This window comes from Spermophilus citellus, assembly GCF_964194105.1.
Source record: "Spermophilus citellus genome assembly, chromosome: 15".
In the NCBI taxonomy this organism is placed as follows: Eukaryota; Metazoa; Chordata; class Mammalia; order Rodentia; family Sciuridae; genus Spermophilus; species Spermophilus citellus.
This window is the reverse complement of record NC_138195.1, coordinates 29,266,100-29,290,648: the sequence shown is the minus strand read 5'-3', so window position 1 is coordinate 29,290,648 and position 24,549 is coordinate 29,266,100. Positions and strand designations below refer to the sequence as shown.

The window sequence follows — 24,549 nt, the reverse complement described above, 5'->3', positions numbered from 1 at the left end:
GTTTTTTTTTTTAATCTCAAAGGAGCAAAGAAATTTACAATCATAAGATATCTAAGGTGAATACTCTAAGAAGAGGGAGAAAGGAGCCCAACGCTATGTAGATTCTGTCAGGACTTGGGTGGGTGGAGATACGGGGCCTAGAGGAAGGAAGAAGTCCTTATGAAGTTTGGCCTGCTTGAGGGAAACTCTCAGGTTATTTTGGTCAGTATCACTATTGTCTCTTTGATTGTAACAAATGTACCATATTAATGCAAAGTATTAAGAATAGGGAAAACTGGGCTTGCGGTACATGGGAACTCTTTGTGTGTGTGTGTGTGTGTGTGTGTGTGTGTGTGTGTGTGTGTGTGTTGGTACCAGGGATTGAACTCAGGGGCACTTAACCACTCACTGAGCAACATCTCCAGATCTATTTTGTATTTTATATGGAGACAGGTTCTCACTGAGTTGCTTAGCACCTTGCCATTGCTGAGGCTGCCTTTGAACTCCTGCCTCAGCCTCCCAAATTGCTGAGTTGCTGAGATTACAGCTTGCACATCATGGGAACTCTTTATACTATCTTATCAATATTTTCCTAAATCTAAAACTACTTCAAAATTATTTAAAGTATTTAAAAGTAACCACACTCCACACCTATGGATCCTGATGATCACATCCTTCCTTCTTCCTTCTTATTCAACTTGGATAATGGAAAGTTTCCTTTCATTTCCAGATCAGCTTTCACAATGAATTATACAACTCTAAATGAGATTTATTTTTATTTTCAAAAGGGACTCAATGAAGCAAATTCCCAAGGACACAATGAACTCATCAAAATATTATATTATTACCCTCCTAATGCTGTGAAAAGACCGGACCTATGAAAGTTTAGCGACTATAATAAACTTTTGGAGACAGTTGATTTGAAGATAACTGAACTGGATTTCAGTTTACATCTCAACTTCACCACTTCAAACTGTTGGTTTAAACAAGTTGCTTATCAATCCTTTAAGCAAAAGGAAAAGGAAATTTAACAAGTCACATTATTCCCAATATTTTTAAGCTACTCAGTTGTTTATTTTCCCTCTCACAGGACCGTGCACAAAATCTGAATGAAAGGCGGACCACCACCACCACACTCACCGTGGATATCCTGGATGGAGATGACTTAGGTCCCATGTTTCTTCCTTGTGTCCTTGTGCCAAACACTCGAGATTGCCGACCACTCACCTATCAAGCTGCCATACCTGAGCTGAGAACTCCGGTAAACAAACTCTTACTCATTTCCCTTCATTTGTATCTCTCTAAATGCAGTGGGATGCTACTGAATCATTTTTCACATATATTGATTGATAATAGCAAAATAGACAAGTATTTAAAAATATTTATGTCTAAAACTATTTTCAGACAGCATGGGTAAATTTTTGTCACAATGCATAATTACACCATTTACAAGGTAGAAAGTATATCATGGAGCAGCAAGCCCTCTGACATTGATAGTTTTATTTTTTTCTGTGCATAAATCACAGCAGAGCTCAGTTGCCAACATATTCTGGGAAATTCCAAGAAGCAACTCCAGCATTTCCTTAAATTCACATTTAAATGTGCAGTCCTAAATCAGAGGACACAGGCCAACAGGATGCCCTTCCAGCTTATAAGAGTTCAGAAATGTTGTTGGAGATTATGCTTGAGCATTTCAAGTAAGAGATGAGAAATTCTGAATACAAGTATCCACCACTTAAAGATATAATTTAAGAAAGCAAAAAAGTAAATCCCGAATGCATATTTTCTGCACTCAATTCTGAATTTAAAAAAAAATGCTAAGGGAGCTATGAATTTCAGTCAATTTGGAATTCAGACCACAGATGATAAATGTACATATATGAGAAAAAAATGAATTATTAGACAAACAGATACCATGTTGAGACTAAAATAGCAATTCTGCTCTAAAGTTGGAATATATAAGTATATATAGTATATGTATATATATTCTTATTCTGTTTCAGAAAAGTCAAATTCCTGGCAATCAACTACTTGACTAATGCTTTTGCTACTGCACTGGGAAATATTCAGCTCTGTGGCTTTGCAACATAATTCCCAATGTGAAAATTTACATCGGGATTTTTTTTCTCAACATATAAGAAAGCTGAAGTTTTTGGTATCCTCTTTACATTTGAGATTTTGAAGAATAGAACAGGAGAAATGTACAATAAACATTGTAGCACTTTATTCAATTCACAAGTCCTTGTCCCATGTTATATCTGTAGGCTTGATTCATAGATCTTAAATGTCTAAAAATCATTTTGTACCTAATAGCATAAGTGATCACTGGTGAAATTGACTTGACAAAAATTTAAAAACTTGGAGAAAACATCATCACAATGTAAGGCAAAATTTTCAGCTAGCTGAAATAATTTTGAAGACAAAGATGCTAATCAGGACTTGTCTGAACAAATGCATGCATATTACCTAAATTTATACATTGTGATTCATTTTGTTGAATCTAAGTAAGAAAACAATTATTAAGGATGGTAAATGTTAAATTTTGTGTGGCTTAATGGAAAGGGTAAAAAATATATTTTAGTATTAATTTATGTTTCTGAGGTAATTTATATAGCTAGTGTACCAGTGAGACCCCAAGAAAGAGGATGTAGTATAATCACAGTAATTAAATTCAGTGAATCAGTCAGAAGACTGCTTAACAGTACTTAGTGCACTGAAGAAAGTAAAGAAGGATTGATGTTGCTGCATGAGAAATGGAATATACTGAATTAATTTTATAAAATGTCACGGAGCTTTCTTTCCTCTCTATTCCAGATTACTGACAGAGCATTTTCTCATTCTTATGGGATTTGGGATAATAATATAAATGATAATAATGAATAACAGTGATACAGATATTGAGTTTGACATTAAATGTGCTAAAATCTGCACAAATATTAACTGGTTGAATATATACTAGGATCTTTTGCAGATTTGCCCACCATTAAGTTCATTTTAAAGATGAGTTCTTGAAAGTAGAGTTTATGTAAATTCCCATGATCATATAGCTAATAACTAAATATATACATATATACTGTATATATGTCCAACATACATTATATGTCCAATATACATATGGTATATGTATATTGGACATATATACAGTATATATGCATATACATATAATATATAATTTAAATCAGATTTAAAAAGACTAAATAAAATTAATATACATTTGAGTCCTATCTCTAAACTAGATAATAGCCTTATTCTGATTCTTAGGGAGCTTCCTTCTGTAGATTGGACACTAAATGCCTTTGATTTATCCTCTCTATTGTTGCACTTTAATATTCATATTGTGTACCCAAGGAAGAGCTAGCCAATAATAAATATTACTCAGTCTTCAGTTGACAAATAATAGTCAATGACAAAAACTATTAAGTCTTTAGTTGACGAAGCCATTCCAATAGCAAGAATTAACATTTCTAACATCAAAGTAATGATGGTGCCCAGTCAAGAAATACCTTATGGGGCTGGGGTTGTAGTTCAGTAGTAGAATGCTTGCCTCACATGTGTGAGGCCCTGGGTTCGATATTAACACCACATAAAAATAAAGATATTGTGACAATCTACAACTAAAAGAAGAAGAAAAAGAAATACCTTATGCCCTGAATCTCTTGAAAAATGGTGTTTAAACTAGAAGCATAAAGGATCCTTGACATGGTGAACTTATGTGGATTAAAAAAAGAGGTTTCCATGGGCATGGTGGTGCATACCTTTAATTCCAGCATCTCGGGAGGCTGAGGCAGGAAAATCATGAGTTCCAAGCCAGACTCAGCAACAGGGAAGCTCTAAGAAACTCATTGAGACCCTGTCTCTAAATAAAATACAAAATAGGGCTGGAGATGTGGCTCAGTGTTTGAGTGTTCCTGAGTTCAATCCCTGGTACACCCCTCCCCTGAAAAAGAGGTTTTCAAGCCATGATTAATAAACGGTTTCACAAACAAGTATCCTGATTAGCCTTTAAAATCATGTTTTTTGAAATCAATGTCATCCTGAATTTCAGAATGATCAATTTTCATACTTCGTCATCATTTTTAACAGAGTAAGTCTTTCCTTAACATCCGGTGAAACAAAAAGAATTTGAATTTTACAAAGAAAATTTTAGCTTTACACATTTAAATAGATATGGTGAAGATTTATGCGTTAAGGAGTATTTTTTATTGCCATATAGAAAAAAACGGTGTGTTTACTTGTTAAACTAGACACATAACTGTGATTATCAATTGCAGCATAGTTATTGACCAGACCTTAATGCTTCAAAATATAATCATTTAATGTTTTCATAAAGCTGCAAGTTAGGGCAGGAGTTGAAGGAATATCTTTGCTCCATCGGAGCCCCCCTAACTGAGAGGTGGGCACCACTTTCAGAATGCTGACAAGTATTTTGGAGACTTGATAATCTCTTATCATGGTTAAGGAGCTGATTCTGGCTACTTGGGCCCAGTGAGGTCTGTGACACGAGCCTCTTAGAGGTTGTTTGTGTGGCTTGCTAATACAGTGAGATAGTGGGTTCAGAAAACAAGCTTCCTAATACAAATAGGTAGAACTTCTTACAAACTAGCTTTGGAATTTGCAGTGTCACTTCTGCTATAGTCAAACCTCTGCCAGGTTCAAGGGGTAGAAACATTCCTTTTCCCTATGGAAGGAGCATCCAGGTTACGTAACAATAAGTACATATGAGAAGGAAATTTTATTGTGGCAATCTTTGAAAAATGAAATCAGCTCTAGTGCTACCATCACGTTGTCATGGACTCCTCTAGATCTTTGTTTTGAATCCATTATGAATCAGTAAAGGTACAGACTGAACTTAGTTTTTGAATTTCACATTCAGATTGCTGTGTTTGTAGTATACTTTCAGTATTTTTTTAATTTTCTTCTTTTCTATTTGCCTTTATGTGGGCTGATTAAATTTAAGGATATTTCAGTAAGTAAGATCTTGCTATTCAAAGTGAGAAAACTAACCATTTACGTCAGCTAAACAGGACATGTTGACTCTAATTACATACTTGCTGATCCTTTCTCGAACTAATTCTTCAAATTTTGAAAGCTTTGACACCTTCTCACCTTCTATGTTGATGTGAAAATTTCCACCAATTACCTCAGTGGTATTCTTAATCCCACTATAATACATGTAGAATTCATCAGCTTAGAAAAACACCTTTAAAAATATAGTCTAGTTTAGTGTTTAATTCATGAGCTAGGATATAATGAAAGCAAAATATCTGTTTTATATTATAATTTTATAAACATGTTCAATGATAAACTTATTTTATAAATATAGATTACATTTTTTTTCTACTACAGAAAAGTGCCTCCAGTGAAAAGTAATGTCTTCATAGACCCTTAGGTTAATAATTTACTAAGAATATCAATATATAAATCTGGTATCCCAAGGGTACTAAAAAATGGGTAGTTCCCTTCTAGTTATTTATTGTTAGTTTGATAAATATCTACTGGGCCCCAACATTTGCTAAACTCTGTGCTAATTTAGTAGCCTATTTAGAATTGGTAGCACAGAGATTCTTATTGCCCAATAAGAATAAAATACAATCTTGCCAAAAATATTATTATGTAATTTATTCTAATTTCCGACTCTTTTAAATTTGTTTATATGCCTATAAAATTTAGATTTTACTAGAATAAATAAATAAATAAGCTGTAGAATGTAGAGTACAGAATTGATGGCTCTATTTTCTGTGTTTTCTAAGGAAGCAAAAACAAGACATGGTAAATACTTACACACTTCTTTGGAATTGAATGGTAGTATAAATTTGCGTGTTTGTTGGTTGGCTGTTTTTTTGTTTGTTTGGTTTTTGCTGCATAATTTATCCCTATTATGCAGCAAAAACCAAACAAAACACCACTGAAACACCATTGAATCTGGGCAGGGTGGTATATGCCAGTAATCGCAAAAACTCAAGAGACTGAGGCAGGAGGATTGCAAGTTCAAAAGCTAGCCTCAGAAACTGAGCAAAGGCCTAAGCAACTTAGTGAGACCTCTCTCAAAATTTAAAAAGGAGCACATTGCTGGGAATGTGGCTCATCCCTGGGTTCAATCCCCACTACCAAGAAATAAATAGATGAATGAATGAATGAACACACACAATGACATATTGGCTTATTAGTTGTTTACTATTTATGTGAATTATTACACATTGTATTTTTCACCATTTAAATATTAGTTGCCCACCAGACATAGACATCTTTTTCCCTTCCTCTGTTTAAAGCCTTGGATCCCAATAATTTCTAGGCACAAATACCTCCAATAGAGTCATAAAGAGGTCTAATTTTCATATCTCTGTCAAAGATGGTTCTTCTGTTTTATTTATGGTGCTTTGTCCCTCCAGGAAAGCTGTCTCAGTTATTAGAAGAGTGGTGACAACTGCAGTGACCTACAACATTTAAAAGTTCATCTTGGCTTATATGCTAATTAAATGTGTTACTATCTGGAAACTCCCCTCTCTTGGTTTTTATGTTACTTGATTTTTATTTTTCTTCTTCTCCCAATGACCCTGAGTTTATTTGAGTTTACTTTTATTTTTTTTAACTGAATCTTCCTGCTTGCTTTTTTCCCCTTTTATTCTTAAATTTTAGGGATTTTCCAAACTTCCCTCTTATGTAATTCCCCACCCCCATTATGGGTCTACTAAGATTGAATTGAGCAAACCTACATTAATGAATCATTTTTCCTCAAATAAGAATGATTATTCATAGGCTGTAGGAATGTTGTCTGACTTGAAAGATCTCCTAAGTCCCACAATTACATTTCTTACTTTTTTTGGACATTTTTTTCCTGATTTTTCACAGAGATTCCTTTTTATCATTTATAACTAACTCCAATATACACAGTGACATGTTACCCACCTATAGGCCAATGTTGATTTGAATGGAGAATTTAATAACCCCCATTTCTATCTCAGTAAATGTTCAGAGACAATCTCTGCATTATGTTTTCAATGTTACTCAAATATGCTTGAAACTCTTCTACTTCCAATGCCAAAATGCCCATTTAAAGACACATTCTCAACTACCAGCCTCCAGTCTCACTCCGCTGACCACTCTCACAAAGCAAGTTAATGTTTATGAGCTACAGTTCTGGTCTGATATTTTGCTGTTTAAAATTTTAAAAAAAAATTTGATATTTTCTATTTTGTATTGAATAAATCCACAAACTTGTAGCATTTCATTCAAAGTAACATTGTGTCTTTTTCCAGTTTCATCTCTTCTAACTTATATGGTGTGACTTACCTAGTCAGAATAATTTGCATATGACCCTGAACTTCTGAGAATTACCTTTCTCTCTACATTGTTTCATGTGTTAAAACAATATGTATTCTTCAGGATTCCTTTGGATTAACCTAAATTGATAGGTCCTCAAAATTAAGAATTTTTTTTCCATGCAACCCAAATATTCCTATGACAAATGTTGAAGTCTTCATTTACCTGTTTCTCTTTCACTAGAATAAATTTCTATTTCACTAAGTTATTTAAGTTCCTATTTTCTCTATATTGAAACCCCACTGACTTCACATAGTAGATGTTCATTAAGTTTTAAAATGAATAAAATCAATTTAAATTAAAACAAATACATATTGTATACCAAAACAGTGAACGTAACTATATATACCCATCTCTCTTGTCTTTTCACTTGAAATAAGAGGGTATTTTTCATAAACAGGAATTTTTAAAGAGTATGTATATACTTATACATGCAATTATTTTAAGTGTTTTCAACTCAGAATATGATAGCAATAACTACCACACCTGGTCATTGTCTAATCAAGGGTCTAACAGGTAGTCTTATGTAGGAAGTATATTTCCCTGTTTCCATAGATAGTTCATCATTGTTGTCCTGGAACATTGTTCATAATGTCTGGTTTTCTTTTCAACAATATTCCAAATGTTAAATTCTCAGTCTTTTGGTCAGTTATTTTCAAAATGTTTCCTGTGGAGTTCTATTAGGGTCATTGAAGTCATAAGTAAAGAAAGATAAAATTAAGAAAGATAAAATTGGCAGCTCCCCAGACACCCACAGCCTTCTTTTAATAAAAGGATTGTTTGCTAAATACATGGAAGGGACAAATGATAAATAATAACATCTACAATCAACATATGGCATGGCCATAATTTTTTCTTTGCCCCAGCAGTCACAAATACACATTAGTCAGAAACAAATGATCAAAGAAACTTCAGATTCAAGTTGGGGAAACAATAGCTAAACAGTTGCAGCAACAACAAAAAAGAACTAGAGTTCAGCATGTATTGTCTGGAGTGTCAAACTGCATTGTAATTCTGACAGTGGTGTTCATGAAATTATATGAGAGCAGAGAATTTTTGTTCTTTTCATCATTTGTCAAAATATATTTGAACAATTCAACTATATCCTATCTCCATTTTTAAATACTGTGAAGATATTTGCAACTTTCATGCATAGTTAAGGCATGATAAACAATAGGAAAAATTCAGTTTTTTTAAGATCAGTTGAAGAAACAAAGCAACTACTCTCCTGAATAGCAAAATTGGTCTACTTTTTTTTTCCCTTGAAGTGTAGCTCAAAGTATTATTTTACATGAACATTTGGACTGTGTTTTTCTATGAAACACACATAATGGGAAAAGATAAGTCAATTAAATCATGATAATGTTTTAATTTTTTTCTTAACCTTATATCCTAAAACTTTCTGATGACTTATCAAACTATGTGAAAATATTTTACAAAGGCATTTTCTATCAAAATATAGGATAATTTGTAAGAACTTGGTCTTATTTGAAATTATGTGTGTCCTTGGGAATATTGATCAATGCTCTGAATATATACACTTTCCATAAGTACTATAAAAGGTTTTTGTAATGTAACTACTTCCTAGCAAGTACTGAGAGTTCAATAGTACTAGTTGTTATTGTTGTTGATGTACAAGTATCATCATCATCTTGTTGGGTGTCCATTGTGACATACAAGAAGGTGTACTTAATTCAAATTTACTTTCAAAGTATCTATGATACTTAATTGAAATTACCGTTTCAAAACTGAGTTTGTGTGTGTGTGTGTGTGTGTGTGTGTGTGTGTGTGTGTGTGTGTGTGTGTTGATGCTGAAACAGACTGAATTGCCCCTGCCCTGAGGTGGGAACAACTACCTCAAGCTGAGAGTAAGCAAGGGACTGCCTCCGTGGCATGTCAGAGGGATGCCAAGAAACCAGAGAGCAAGAATGAACGCTGCCCAGGCCTGTCTAGCAAGGATGACTGAATTTGTTCTTGTCTCACTTCTCTGCCTCACCTCTTCTGCCCTGCCTCTTCTTTACAAGTTCTGCTCACCTTCAGGGATTTCAAAGATGGAACATTTGAAACAAAAGATTTCTTTTACCTTCCCTCATAGCTAGCTTTGGGTATAACCTATTTTCTTACCAATTTGGCTCTGAATGCTTTTGAAACAGTGGGCATTATAGCCTAACCTCTTTCTCCCTGGGACAGTATTGAAACCACTCAATACTAATACTGGTTGGTTTCTTCTAGCTGTATTATTCCTTATTCATTCAGCATGATTTTGGCCTTTTCAAAGAATGCAATACCTTTTTACAGAAGAAAAGTATTAATATTTTTAAACAAACTGATTTGGCACTGCTTGTGCTGAATTAACTATGCACTGTGTTATCATTTTGAAGATAGGCAGCATTTGATAGAAAATGACACAAGATAATATTGTGAGCCAAAAATATCAATGAATCACATTTTAAATATTGTCTGGGAAGCATGATAAATATCCTTTATTCTTTTAAAAATAAGTATAAAAGTATTTTTGGTTTAGTTTTGCAAATTGTCCCACAGAGAGCCCCATATTGCAGAATTGCCTCAGGGCTTCTGCTGCAGGTAGAGGTAGGACTTCCACTCCCTATAACATTGAAATTCTGCTATATTCCCCACCTATAATCCTCGAAAGTTTTTCATGATTTACTTGAATTTTGAAAGGACTGGGTACTAATTGTATATTATACAAATATATTTTTTAAAATTATACATATTAAAATTGGAAATGTTTAATCCTTAAAGCCCAGTCTACTGGATAACCATTATTAATTTGATACATGTCTTTTGAAATATCTGAAGCATGCCTGAAATAGTGACATTTTTTAAAATTTTATTTTTAAATTTTCAAATAAAACAAATGACTCTGGCTTATGTAAAAATGAAGTATTAGAAGTTCACTGTAGTGTCATAAAATTTACTACTGACAACTTTAAAGAGATTGGGAGGTTAAGATTGGAAAGTACAAGCCACAACTATGTTCTTTTGGGTACTGGAGGAAGATCATGGGATCTGTATGTAACCAAGGGGATGTATCTTTTTGTCTTTGGATAGAAATGTGAATTAGGGAAGAGAGCATCTGATTGACCTATTTTGAAGCACATGCTCACTCTTTGACTAGAGGAGATGGAATCAGTGTTGATTATACATTAATATGATTAGAACAAAATACCTGGGTGTTTGGTCAACTACTTGTGAATGGTGCTGTGAACATATTTTTAGATAAGGTTAATATTGAAATTGGTGGAATCTAAGTATAGCAGGTTACACTCTCTAATGTGAGTGGACCCCATCAAATCAGGTGAAGATTTCAAGAGAAAAGCCTGACCTTTGTCCAAAGAGAGGGTGTTCTGCCAGAAGATCACCTGAGGACTTCAACTGTGACATCAGTTCTTCTCTAGGTCCCCCTATTTGGACTTGCTAGACCCTACAATCACATGAATTAATTTCTTAATACAAATTCTCCCCCTTTCCTTTTCTGGGAAAAGGTATTTTTCTAAAAATCTGAGATACTGTTAATAGGTAATGAATGATGAGCAACTGAAAACTCAAACATCTAAGGCAAATATTTAATCAAATATCACAAATTCTTCAGTCCTGTTCTAGCTGTCTAACAGATCTGCCTGAAATGGAATCAGAATGGTGTTGCACCATAGATATCAGATCATGTCACTTCCGGGTCCAACATTATTGTCATGTTTTATTTAATAACCATATTTAAGTATCTACCTTTATCAGAATCAATAAGGTCCAACACAGTCCTGTATTACTACCCTCATCCCTTTCCCCTTCCCTACCTACTCCCTGGCCTTCTTTCTGTCCTTTAATATGCAACAACATTTTAACTGAAGATGTAAGTCCTCGGATGCTTTTATTCTGGAATATTCACTTTGGTTATTTTCCTCTTCCTGGACCCTTCAAGTGCTTATGTTTCAATTAAAATGTCACCTTCTTATAGAGGACTTCCCTGTGGTCCTACAATCAATAGTTGCCAGCTTTTCCTGGTAATTAGGTAATATATGAGTTAGTTTTATTTTCTGCATGTTACTTGGCTGTGTGGAAGTTTCTTGCACATTCATTTCGTTAATTGATTAATGCCTGTCTACCTACTCAGGAATATAAACACCACAAACAGGAAATTTGCCTGTGTCATTTGTTGTTTTATCACAATATCTTAGAACAATGCTTCAGATATAGGATGCTCAAAAAGGATGTATTCATTTTAAATAGTGAAAATTGTCCTTCTCAATGCATATATATCTTATATTTTAGACTAGCTGCATACTATGACTTTTATGAATGCATCTTAATTTATTTTCCTATTTTATATTTTGTGATTCTGTGTAAAGTGTTACTTGAAAAAAAGCATCCCACTGTGTAAAAAATCTATATAAAATTTAATCTTTGATAGCAGATATATATTTTAACTGATATTTCTTGTTAGCAAAATCAAACTTAAGTTACATATGCCTTTGCTTAGTTCTTGATTAAAATGAATAATGAAGGACAATAATAATTCATTTAAATAGTTTTAACTATGTTGATGCTTTTGTGTGGCCAAAAGATGGTTTTGAATACAGAGGGATAATCAGAAAAACAATTACAGAAATAATACTACAGAAAGTGATAAGTAGAGCTTGCAAGATTATTTCATGTACAGCCTCATCTTTTAGAAACCATAATATCTAGAGTTGGCTTGCTGGTAAAGCTTTATTTTTGAAAGTATTTTATTTCTCTTCTATGATAGTTCTAAATTTGATTTGCAGTCAGCCTAGTAATCCTTCTGCTTTGCACTTTGTTTACTAATATATTCTCAAAAAATATTTCAGGAAGATGGGAAACAAATAGAAAATGAATGAAGCAACTTGACTTGTTTACTTTCAATTATGGAAGTTCGTGATGCCTTTAAAATCTTTAGAGGGAATATTATATAGAAGCCACTGGCACCTCTTGTTCTGTATTCTACTTTTCCCTTTTCATAGCCCATTTTTCACACAGCAGACAGAGTGATAGTTTAAAAGCATAAATCAGTTCAAGTTACTCTTCCTGGTTAAAATACTCCAGTAGTTTCCAATTATGTTAAGAATAAAGTCCCAACACCTAAATATGGCTTACCATGATACACATGATTTAATTCTTGCACATCTGGTGCTTTTATGCTTTAACTTTTACCCTTTTTTTAAGGACCTTCCAAGTTTGCTCATCATCAAAGCCTTTCCTGTTCATTCTACTGTAAAACTCTTCTGAGTCCTTCTAATGGTTGGTTTATTCTCAACAATCAAATCTTGGGGTTCAGAATATAATATCATGTTCTCATTTTCCTAACAACCCTTCCTAACCTTCTTTAAAAAAATAATGAAAAAAATCATATAGAATAATTGAAATGTTTTATTAGTGTTTAAAGGTGAATAAAATTTAAATCAGCCCTGTTGTCATTTCATCGAGATTTCCTCGAGCTTGCAGTGAGTTTATGGTAAGTTGATTATTTAAGATGAAACAATGATATAGGGCAATAAATAATATGCAAGACAGCTATTTTCATCCTAATGAAATTGAGAAAATCTGCCATGTCAAGATAATCAAAGAATAATTACTATAGGTACTATAAATATTTATATGAATAACATCAAAGTTGTAATAAACACCCAAGGAACTTTAAATTCCCAATCATTAAACCCTTGGCAGACAATTTATCTGAAGACATATGAAATGAAAAAAAAACACTTATTCCTAAAAATATTACTCTTAAGGTGACATTTTCATACAAGAGGAAAAGGAGAAAATGTAAATGATTTAGGTATATCTCTGCCAGGAAGTGTCTCCTTAACATGATTTGAGGGTCCTATAAAAGACTTTGCATTTATCAACATGGCATGTATGCACTGGGTTCAAGAGTTATTTAAAACACTACAATCTACTTAGAAGGCTCATTTCTCAGTCTGTTTGCTTTGATAAAAAGTGTCACAAATAAGGAACTGATTGAATCATATATACTTAGGTTATAAATATTTTCTATGTTCAGAAGCACTTTTATGCTACACAATATTTAAGGACAGTACATACCAGATTGGTAACTCACATTTAGCTATAAAAATATGCTTTCTTTTATACATTTCAAAATATCTCACCTATGAAGCATGTGTGATATGACCTTGAGTTGTTTTTCTCTAGGTTGAGTTCTAATTATTGCCACTGTAAAACGGCTATATATTTCTATGTATTGAAATCTGCAGAGCAATTTAGGTATGTGTGCATATGGAAGACAAAAGAGGAAAGACCATCACCTACTTTCAAAATAATTGTGCTCCAAAAGTTGTCCATTAATTAGTTGTTTGGCATATGGAACAGATTTTCTTGGAAATGATGTTAATTAAGGAAATCCCCTCAAAACATGTTAACATCTGTTTTACATGTTTTTTCATTCTTTAGAAATATAAATGCATTTTTCTTTGAGGAAATAATATACAAAGAGATCCAGCCTGGAATGATAACAGTAATCTTACCTTCTCAGTAGTTCTCTGGTACTAGCATTGTACTATGCTCCTCTATCTGCTGTATGGTAGAAGCCACTTTGAGTCAAGGTATGTTCTAATTCTTAAAGCTTAAAGATAACAATGGAAGAAGCTAGCTTTAAGTACATAGAAATAACACATTATTGAATGAACCTTTTTTTTCTTATTCCCAGATTGAATTAAGCTAAAAAAGTAAGCAGGGAATACTTCTGGATTTTCTTTCTCTTCCACCTCCTTCCTTCCTTCCTTCTTTTCTTTTCTTTTCTTTTCTTTTCTTTTCTTTTCTTTTCTTTTCTTTCCTCTTCATTTTAACTTTTAAAAGTGAGGAGAAAGCATTGTGAAGGAAAGTTGTAAAATTCTGCAAAAGAGACCTGAGATCAGAGGAAGAGTCAACTACTAGCACACATGTGCTTATTAAAGGGTCATCAGCATCAGAATACAGTACAGTTGGAATTCAGAATCTATAGTAACAAAAGGGAAGTGTCTCATACATGCTTTATATATGCGCATTTTCTCTGTATGTTGACTCATATCTCAGGATCTAGCATAAGTTATCAACCCGATTTTATTATCTATAAGTAAAGGGACCAAACAGATTTCTAGGAAGTGGATGAGTAGGGATTTCTTTTCATGTGTTAAAAACTTGAAATTAAAAAAGAGTGAAATCTTTGAAAATTCATTTTTATTATCATTATCCGAACAGCTAAAAATATGAATACAGGAATGCTGTGTTGATTTTACAGGAAATTAAAAAAAAGTTTTATATTTTACTACAAGGAGTAATAGTATTTAATTCATTTAGTTTTGAAAAAGTAAAAAAAAAAAAAAACACAATGTGACCATTTTAAATATCATTCCAACAGTTCTGTGAAAATTTGAAAGGGGCATATAAGGAAAAAAGTACCAGAAAGAAAGTCTAGTGAAAGTCTATCAGTTCTGTTAGAGAAAGTGATAATATAATGTATCACCTGAGTAAATCTCTTCAGGACTGAGGCAACCCATTTTCCCAAATAACTCTGTCCCTCTGTGCCTAGGGTGTAAATGGGTGATGGAGGTTACTCAGGTCCCTCTGAAAAATTGATATCTTCTTAGGGAAGCTCTTCTAATCTTATAACCTATTTCTGGGATTCTCAAATGGGCTGGGAGAGTATAGAAAGGCCTGGTCATCTTGCCTCCAAATATGCACATTCTGCAAGTTACCCTTTCATATCTTTTGTGGTTTGGCTTGTCTGTCTGAACTGTATCTTTTCAATGCCTTCCTCTGTCCAGTCCTACTTCCTTTGCTTCTGTACGAATTTATTTCCCCTATAAGCTTCCTATAGGCAAATCTGAGTCTGTTTTCCAGGAAACCAACCTAATAGAGAAAATTATTTTACATATCCCAAAGAAAGCCCTAAAGAGTTATTGTTTTTATGTAGAAGAATGATAGAAGACTTGTATTCTGTATATGATTGATAATCACTTTACAAGAAATGTAAGACTTATGTAATAAGCATGTTGAAGCATCTGAGCCCTCTTCAAACTCTCTAATTCCTTGTTTTGGATATGACCTGAGAATTGAGTTTCAACCCCTGGGGATTGCGACTCAGTATGTCTAAGATATGGCCTACAGAATTTATATTTTGAAAAAAAATTAATATAGGAATGCTTCAGTATCTACAAATACAGAGACAAGAGTATCATGAACACCTACAAACTCATTACTCAGGCTCAACAGTTTTCAACTTATGGGCAACATGACTCAACTCTATCTCTTCTTATCCTTCTCTCCATAACAATTTGAAGCTTGTCTCAGATATCATCTCATTTCATCTAAATGTGTTTTAGTGAGTATCTTGAAACTGTGTCATTCCAAAATGCCACTAACACAAATAGGATTTTGTATTTTAAATCTGTCAAAATAATTTCAGTAATCTAGAGGTATTGAGACATAATATTGATGAGTTATAGTCTTGGTATACAAAAAATTTTGGTGGAGGATTTGTGTGTGTATGTTTGTGTGTGTGTGTGTGTGTGTGTGTGTGTTATCTCTTACTTTTAGGTAATCATCTTTGAATTAGGACAAGTATGTACTTTTTCAAGTACTAAAATCATCAATTGCATACTAATATTTGGTATCTTTAATCTATTGGATTTGTGAATTTTGCTATTTTGATTATTTCTTCTTAATAAATTATAAATAAAAAGATATTTTGAGAAAGTGTAATAGCCTCTAAATCAGAAAATATTAGGATAGGTCAATTTCATCTGCTTCATTTGTTACCAGTGCTGTTAATACCTTTACATTATAATGACAGTAACCCTTACCTTCTATGAACTGATAAAAGGATATCTATCTATCTTTTCCTCTCTTCTCTTTTCCTCTCCTCCTCTTTCTCTATTCTTTCTTTCTCTTTCCTGTCTCTCCTTCCTCCCTCTTTTTTTCCTTCTCCCATCATTATCACAAACTACTCAAAAATAGTGATCCTGAGTATATGGTTCCCCACATAATTTGGAGAAGTATATATAATGATATTGAGTCCTACAGACTTTTAAAATCCTAGATATTTTATCTATTGTCCAGAATCCATTTCTAACCAGAGTAGATGGTATATATGTCACTACAACTATGAATACAGAGAGAAGTTCAATTATCTTAAAGAGAACTGAATCTCAAATTTCTATTAATTTAGCATTTATATTCAGATAGAGTTAATATCTCTTAATTAAACCAATGACAGAAATTAGTATATGAAACTTGTCAGAATCACATGAATAGATCAACAGAGGGAATACCTATACAACCCTCTCTCACCCTTTAAGTAGCCATGTCTTGACTAGCTCCAGAGCAAGAAAAATAGGCAAAAATGAATTTTATTGAAAAAGTTTATGCAGAGGCTGTATTGAATTCCTGAAATTATCAATAATTCCTGAGAAGAAAAAAACATTAATACTCACCTAAGCTAAAATCAGAAATTAACAACCATAAAAATTAGGTTCTGAAATTCAGGTATGCAGAAAAAAATGACATTTTAATATGTCTTTTTCAGGAAATATGCTACTCCATGCAGAACTTTAATATTTATAATATAATATCTTTACTACAAATGAAGCAAATAAACAAAACAGTAAAATTGATGTATGTCATAAAATCTCTGATTAATGGTCAGTTGGAAAACTGATTGTTGTTTTTGAATGCAAAACTCATGTTTTGGTGACAGTTTTCTAAACTGTTTTCCTCCATTATACATTGGTGGATGTACAATTCATAAAATTTGACAATAACAGTTTAAGATGTCAGCAAATTGAAAGAAAAGTATAATATAATTTTGAAAATGTACAATGAATAAAGGTTTAGCAAGTATTAGAGGTCCTGAGAATAAATTAAGTAAAATATTTAATGTTTAACATATTGATCTATGTCATACCTTACCCTATTATTTGTGTTTACTCTTCTCATCTACCATCTACATGATGATGCAAAGACAACTGTTATCTAAGTGTAGCAAAAGGAATTTGAACATATGATGATAATCAGAAGTTCACATCTAAAATATCAAGAAAACTCACATTTTTCAGATAGAAGTGCAAATTTCTCATATAAAATATTTACACTGCTCATGTTTTTATTGTGTTCATCCTATCAGTTTACAGATGCTATTGAAAGGTGGCAACTAAATTTGTTTTGTTTAGTGTTTAGAACCTGACTATTGCTAACGCATTAAAAACAACAAAAAAAGTATGGATCTAGGAACCAAAAGATACTTTAATTATAGATAATTTACTGTCAAATGAAGTCCAAACAGGCATGACCAATAGGTTCTTGGCAAGTATTTATTGAATAAAATTAGCTGAAAAATATTAACAATTAAAATTGTATTAAATAAAATTTATTGGGAACACTTTCTTTCATACAATACTGTCATAATCAACATAGAACTGTACCTTATTCATATTCTGTTGATGGGTATGATGAATCAATCCTTTTGTTTGTTTTTTGAGCCTGTTGAGTAGACTATACTGTAGAGATGGTAAAGAGGCCATCTTACCCCTGAAGCAGGGAACTGGATCTCCTGGAGGCGCTCCTCTAGATTAATTACATACTCTCTCTTTCATGGCAGAAAGATATCATAGAATGAAGTGTCTAGGGTGGAATGAGGAAACCTGCTATTAGAGGTGTAACTGTGTACCAGGAACTTATTGCAGTCAATTTGACCAAAGTGGGAAACTCTGTAAGGACAGAAAATCCAGCCCACCCAGAGGAGTCTGCACTACATCTGAAAAATCATTATTACTTTTCCTGTGAAGACTTCAACCTTTATAAAAAATGAATGACTTGTGTATCAAAGAAGTATCTCTGAGATAAGCTAATTAATTCCTCAGATATTTTTTTCATTCCTGCTAGGATCTTTAAAATAGCACCTTACTAATATATTTATGATATGCTATAGAAAACCCATATTATGTGCCAAAGGATTTTTGTCACCAGAATAATGCCTTGAGTATAAATACATGGTTTTTAAAAAATTAAATAACTAGACTCTGCTATTTATAAATGTAATTACACTTAAATGGTAGCTACTTTGAAATAATGTTTTAAAATTTGCTTCCCTGATTAAGAAGGAAAATTAATGATTTAACAAATATCCCATTCCTGGAAGCTTTGGGTTACTGGTCTTACTTTCTTGTTGACTTTAATCCATCTTATTAAAAGTCATCTAAAATCTTTATTGTAATTTAAATTTTGGCATTTATTTACTTAATCCATATATCCTCCCAGCCCTCCTCAGGTCTAAAACATCAAGTGAGGCAAGTCATTTCATCTATTTTATTTCATCCAAAATGCTAAATTCCTAGTTTTATTTTAACATACTCCAGGAAGTAGAGTACATAGGATTTTTTGGATTTTTAGTATTTTTCCTTTCTTTATTTTTCGATAGACAACATTTTGACATGAAAATGACTATTAAAAACAAAATTAATGTTTGAATTTATTGTTATGGAGAAATATCAACACATATAGCCATTTCCCAGAAAATAGACTGGAAATTCTTGTGCTCTAGTAAGACTTGCCTCTTACTGATACTGAGTTCATTTTTATAATAGTACCAGTACCTGTAATTTTTATACAATGTGACAGGTGATGGCATTATTTAAATAGAAAGTATGATTAAATTCTCCTTGTTAATGACTGTAAGTTCGATTTAGTTATTTTCTAAGGATCATAAAAGAAGAATGGATGAGAAACAAAATTGAAGGTGAAATAGGGGTAAGAAATGTTCTTTCTCTTATTCCTTTTTAAATAAAACGAGAATACTGTAGAATCCAAATTTGCTGAAATATCATTGTGTAATAATGGAATAGACTTGCAGTCTTCCAAAATACTAGATAAATATTAACCTATTTCTCTTCCTTCAGTTTCTGCAGGAAGAGACTGAAACATGTATATTACCTGTAGAATTCTGATATTGCTAGCTTTTTGCGCTGATTCAGGTGATGACTCTATTTCGTACCTTTTACTATATTTTTCTCTTAGTGTTGGCTACCTCTTCTAACTTTATCCAGTGGATTTGTCCTCTTATCCATTTTGAAATTATCATAAAATTTTTCTTTCTAATTTTATTTGTAAACCTTTTTCACATTATCTTCCCAGAGGCATTGACTACTGGTAATTTACAAAAATTATGAGCTCAAGCATGGTACAACTTGATAAAATTCCCAAATATTATTAATATTTTAATCCACAATATAGATATTTGGGACTACCTATGGTCAACAGTCATTTACACTTTCGAAATCATTTTAGTAGGATCCCATACTCTATAATTTAACACAAGTCTAACAAATTATTTATTTTGACTTCAAATATAAACTCATCACTTGAATTGTAAGTCGAGCCATGTCTAGGTTAGTTTAAATCCTATGAACATGCAAGACTAAAGAAGAGGTGCTGGGGTTGTTATTCAGTGGTACAGCGCTTGCCTGGCACATGTGAGGCATGGGGGTTTCATCCTCAGCACCACATAAAAATAATAAATAAAATAAAGGCATGTGTCTTTCTACAACTAAAAAAATTAAAACGACCAAAGAATGCATCTTAAAATTTGTTTAGCTTTACTTGGTATTAGAAAAGGATTACAAGATTAAATGTACCTTTTGAATAATATATAAGTGAAAGTAAAAAGACACTTTTTAAACTTTTGTGTTCCTTTTCTTTATGTGCATATCTTGGATATTATTAATCTTTAAATTTCTAAGCCTACTTTAAAGTTCTAGCTATTTCTGCTCCAGTGTATGGTATGATAAAGAAGTTATCAGTCTCTCTCTCTCTCTCTCTCTCTCTCTCTCTCTCTCTCTCTCTCTCTCTCTCTCTCTTCTCCTCCCCTGCCCCTCCTCCTCCTCTGCCACCTCCTCTTCCTCCTTATTCCCCCACAGCCCTCTCTCAATATTTCTCTCTTTCAGGGATTTAAAAACTTTTATATGCATCAGAATTACACAAACTTGTTAAAACCTCAGTAATGGGGTTAAAGAATTCCTGATTCCTTTAATCTGGGTATACCCTGAAAATGTGCAAATTTACAGGTGATGCTGAAATCAAACTGAGAATGACTGCTATAGTCCCAGAAAACTACGTAGGTCATTTCCACCATTGATAGATTAAGTAAATGAAAGAGTTTTTGTTTTCCTTTTTGGTACTGGAGATTGAATCCCAGGTACTCAATTATTGAGACACATCCCCAGCCATTCTTATTTTTTATTGGAGACAGCGTCTCACTAATTTGCTTCATAAGTTGATGAGTCAGAATTGGAACTTGCAGTTCTCTTGCCTCAGCTGTGCATCATTATGCCTGGCTATGCAAGAATTTTATTAAAATTTTATTAACAGAGATTTTTCAGTATCAAATGTTAGAAAGCACTCTGCATGTACACAAAATCAATTGCTACGTAAACTTCAATTTAAGATTGTGTTCCCAACATCTTTAAAGAACTGAATTAAGATCTCTTGGTATTGACGTATGCAAGTGTTATTTCTTTTATTACCTTGGTGGAAGATATATATTTGATGAGTTATTGGATGTCTTGTTTCTTTAATACCTGTAATATACTTTAAATTAAGGACCTCATATTTATGTGCAATTACATAATATTTATGTTATGCTGGCATAGCAAGAATTACAGTTTAGTATAAAGTACCTTATTTCCAAATTTATTAGTCTCATTTATAGATGATATTACCAAAATTATACATCCTAGTATATAGTTATCTTGACAACTTTAAATATGACTTAAAAATACTAAACAGAAGAAATTGGGAAATCAATTACAAAATTAAAAATTCCATTTTTCCTAACAGTAGAATCTATCTGCATGGTGTACCCTGAACACATTTACTTAGGAATTCTACCACTATTGATCATACAAAGTTCATTTTGGAGAAGATTCCAAAGATAATTTTACTCTAAAATAGCACCTAAGATTTTTAATACTGCTAATAATATTAATGATGATGTTTTCATTTAATGAACTTTGCCCAAAATGGGAAGTAAGTAGAATTGTTGACTTATCCATAAAACCTTTTCTATGTTTCTCGTAAAACATATGGAACAAAGAGTCGGTATGTAATTTGTTAACTGTGGGCTTTTCAAAAATTTTTATTTTCTAACTTTTTATATCATGGTAAACACAAGTAGATGCTATAGCCAATTTCCTTAAAGGTTACAAACCTGGTGCAAGTGCAGGAAATTTAAAACCCCTTTCTCAAATTGGGAATAGTTCATTTAAGCAGGTTGAACATTCCTCTGCCTAATTAAAAATAAGACTGTGTTCCTTCATCTCATTAATTTCAAGTCAAATTTCAGGGCATATTAATAAAGTAAAAATTTGCATAATGTTTTTTAGAGCTAGAAAATCGATAGCTCTTGTTGTAAGCAAAGGTATAATTTTAATAGTTTTTTAAAGTTTTATGCAAATTTTTGGGTTGTATTAACATTCAGTTAGGCAAACACCATGGTTTTATAGACACAGAATTTGCTTTACCTGCCGTGGTTAATTTTGTGTTTGTTGTATCTATAGACCAGCTGAGTTGAGAGACAGGACAATTATGTAATTTAAAATGCTGGTATGCAAGATCAGCAGGAACATCTACAATCATAGAGCTGAGGACTAGAAAATACAAATATATAGGAATTCACAAGGAAGGAGGGAAAAGAACAAGGACTTCCTAGAGAGGCAGGACATATATATGGCTAGTGAGATTAAAATTTCAAAGCAAGACAGTGTATTATGAGCTAAAAGCAAAAAGTGGAGTAGAAAATGGCATTATCATAGACCCCAAAGTAATAATCATTCCAAAAATTAACAATGAAAGAAGTTTAAGGATCAAAGTGAAGAACTGAGGTCACTGTCAGATATCAGAGCCTGGTGGGGGTTCTAAAAATGTTGTACAGCACATCTTTTTAGATAGAGGTACCCATTTGTGGTTAGAGGCCTGACTTAAAAAGGGCCTTTCCTTCCACTGAGCTGCTGTAAGAGGAAAGAAAGCTGGAATGTTTGCTGATCAATTTCCAAACCAAACCAAAACCAAAACAAATAACAACCAAGCAACAACAACAACAAAAACAATATCACCATAAATGGGCAGTGTTCATTCATTCCAAAAATGCAAAGATATTTAGAAAGAAATAGGTAGCAGGTTTATAATAGATCCGGTGACCTTGATTTCCTTATTTTGAATTAGCTGACTCTAGTGTGTAAAGTTCCTTATGATAATTAAAAGGTAAGGGAATGAGAAATTTGAACACATTTTCAGCGTAAATATGAAATATCTAATGTGATGGCTTAATGACGACATTGATATTATATTTGCATCATTTTAATGGGACATGCCTTTTACCAACATCAAAACAAGTTTTGATGGATTAATCACTTCCTAGAAAGTCTCAGAGTACTCTAGAAAGCTAAATGTCCAATATTTATTTTTCTTCCCACCTTTCCTGATAAATCAAATATCTACTATATGCAGTCACCTGATAAGTGTTTTAAATAAATGTCACTGTAAACAACTGAGGCATAAAAAGGTTAAAATTATAAAGAAGTTCCAGGTAATTAATTTTTATATATCTAAGACTGCTCTAAGAAGGGCAGAGATAATTAAAAGAAACTGCTGCTAATTGTAATGGCAAAGTGAATGAGATTTGAGAGGGCAATCAGTACCACATTCTGTTTTTAAAAATGTGGTATCTGTAAAGAGTTATGAGGAATGAGACCTATCTTCTCTCATATTTGGATGTCAAATTAATAGCGTGTTGACACAAAGTAAAGTAGTTTTCTTACTATATAAAACTGATACCCTTCCTATACCCTTTTCCACCATAGAGCCTTCTCAAAACTAGCACCATTTTTTTTTGAAAAGTGAGAATTTCCACTTTTTAAATTATTTATACATAACACAACTGTGTATTTTGTGTTTTATTGGGAGATATGAGAAATGCTTTCATTATATTTGAACATTTTTAGACTTTGGAGCCATATGAATATCAATATATTTATTTTCATCATGTAAATAGGAAACCATTTTACCAGCAGAACATATTGTACAATTTAAAGATGCAATTGTGATTTTACCCAAAAAACATATTTTTCACCTAGAATGCCCAAATGTATCAATATTTATCTACTTATATTATTTATATTTATTCTTTCTACTTAATGTTAATATTTCTAATACTCATTTTTTCTTCACCTTGTCATGCACTATATATTCATTAGCAATGAGATGATAGCAAGTATATAAATGAGAAAGCTTAGAAGTAGGTACAAAATCATACACTATGTATATAATACATAAATGGAGAATTCTGGAGGTATAATAAATAAGTGCAGAAAATGAAGGATGAGGTAGGTTGAAGGAGGTCTCAAATTAGGAAGAATTAAAGTACAGATTTTGCAGAAATAGGAAACAGATCTTGGCGTGTGCTGACCAAATAGAATGATATTAGGAAAGACACATTCATGGAATTTAATTAGTTCTAAAATGTATACATTGCATGTCATGAGACTCCATAGGCTATATAGAGAGAAGAAAGTACTTGAACATTCATTCCCAAAATATAGTGCTGTAATTGACAAAATAATCTCAACTTCCCTTCATCCAAATACCTCTTCAGAGGTGCCGAGGATGAAGATGTCTCTAGTATCTCTCTAATAATCAAGTTATGTCACTCCATTTTTTTCCCTAGATTTTTAAGGACCACAGATTCTCAGGCTGCTAATTCACCCTTGTGTTAATAATGGTATAGGAGAGAGAATAGCTAATTTTCCCCTTCCCATATGTTAAACTGTGAGAAGGTTGTTTAAATATTTATCGCACTATAGGTGCTAAGTCTGAAATGCCTTAATATTATTAAAGTCCATGGATAAAATAAAATAAAGTTATACTTCTAGGGATGATGGCAGGGTTCACTGACTAGAAAATTACCAAAAATTATTTTGAAATCAGGCCAGTTACTACATGTTTAAGAGGTGTAGAGTTTGTTAAACCTCTCCTTTTAAAATTGTATTTTGAATAGTGTAATAATAATGGAGACAAGTCTACACTGTTGTAGGACATAAAATATTTACACCATGGACTTACACTTGAGAAGCTAACATTATCTTTTGTTATTATTTTATCTTTATATAATCTTCATTTCATATCTATATGCTGAGAAATATTAATATTTATCTTTTATTGAAACTC

At 32.6% G+C, this 24,549-nt stretch overlaps 1 protein-coding gene across 12 annotated transcripts in view; it reads left to right on the top strand.

Moving 5' to 3' along the window:
• PCDH15 (protocadherin related 15) overlaps positions 1-24,549 on the top strand; it is a gene marked incomplete at both ends in the record, with an annotated part of 726,342 nt that overhangs the window by 338,514 nt on the left and 363,279 nt on the right. For all 12 annotated transcript variants that reach the window (XM_081268810.1, XM_081268808.1, XM_081268818.1 and 9 more), the window contains one exon: positions 1,070-1,240. In XM_081268810.1, the coding sequence (XP_081124936.1) occupies positions 1,070-1,240 (171 nt within the window). The remainder of the gene's footprint in view (positions 1-1,069; positions 1,241-24,549) is intronic.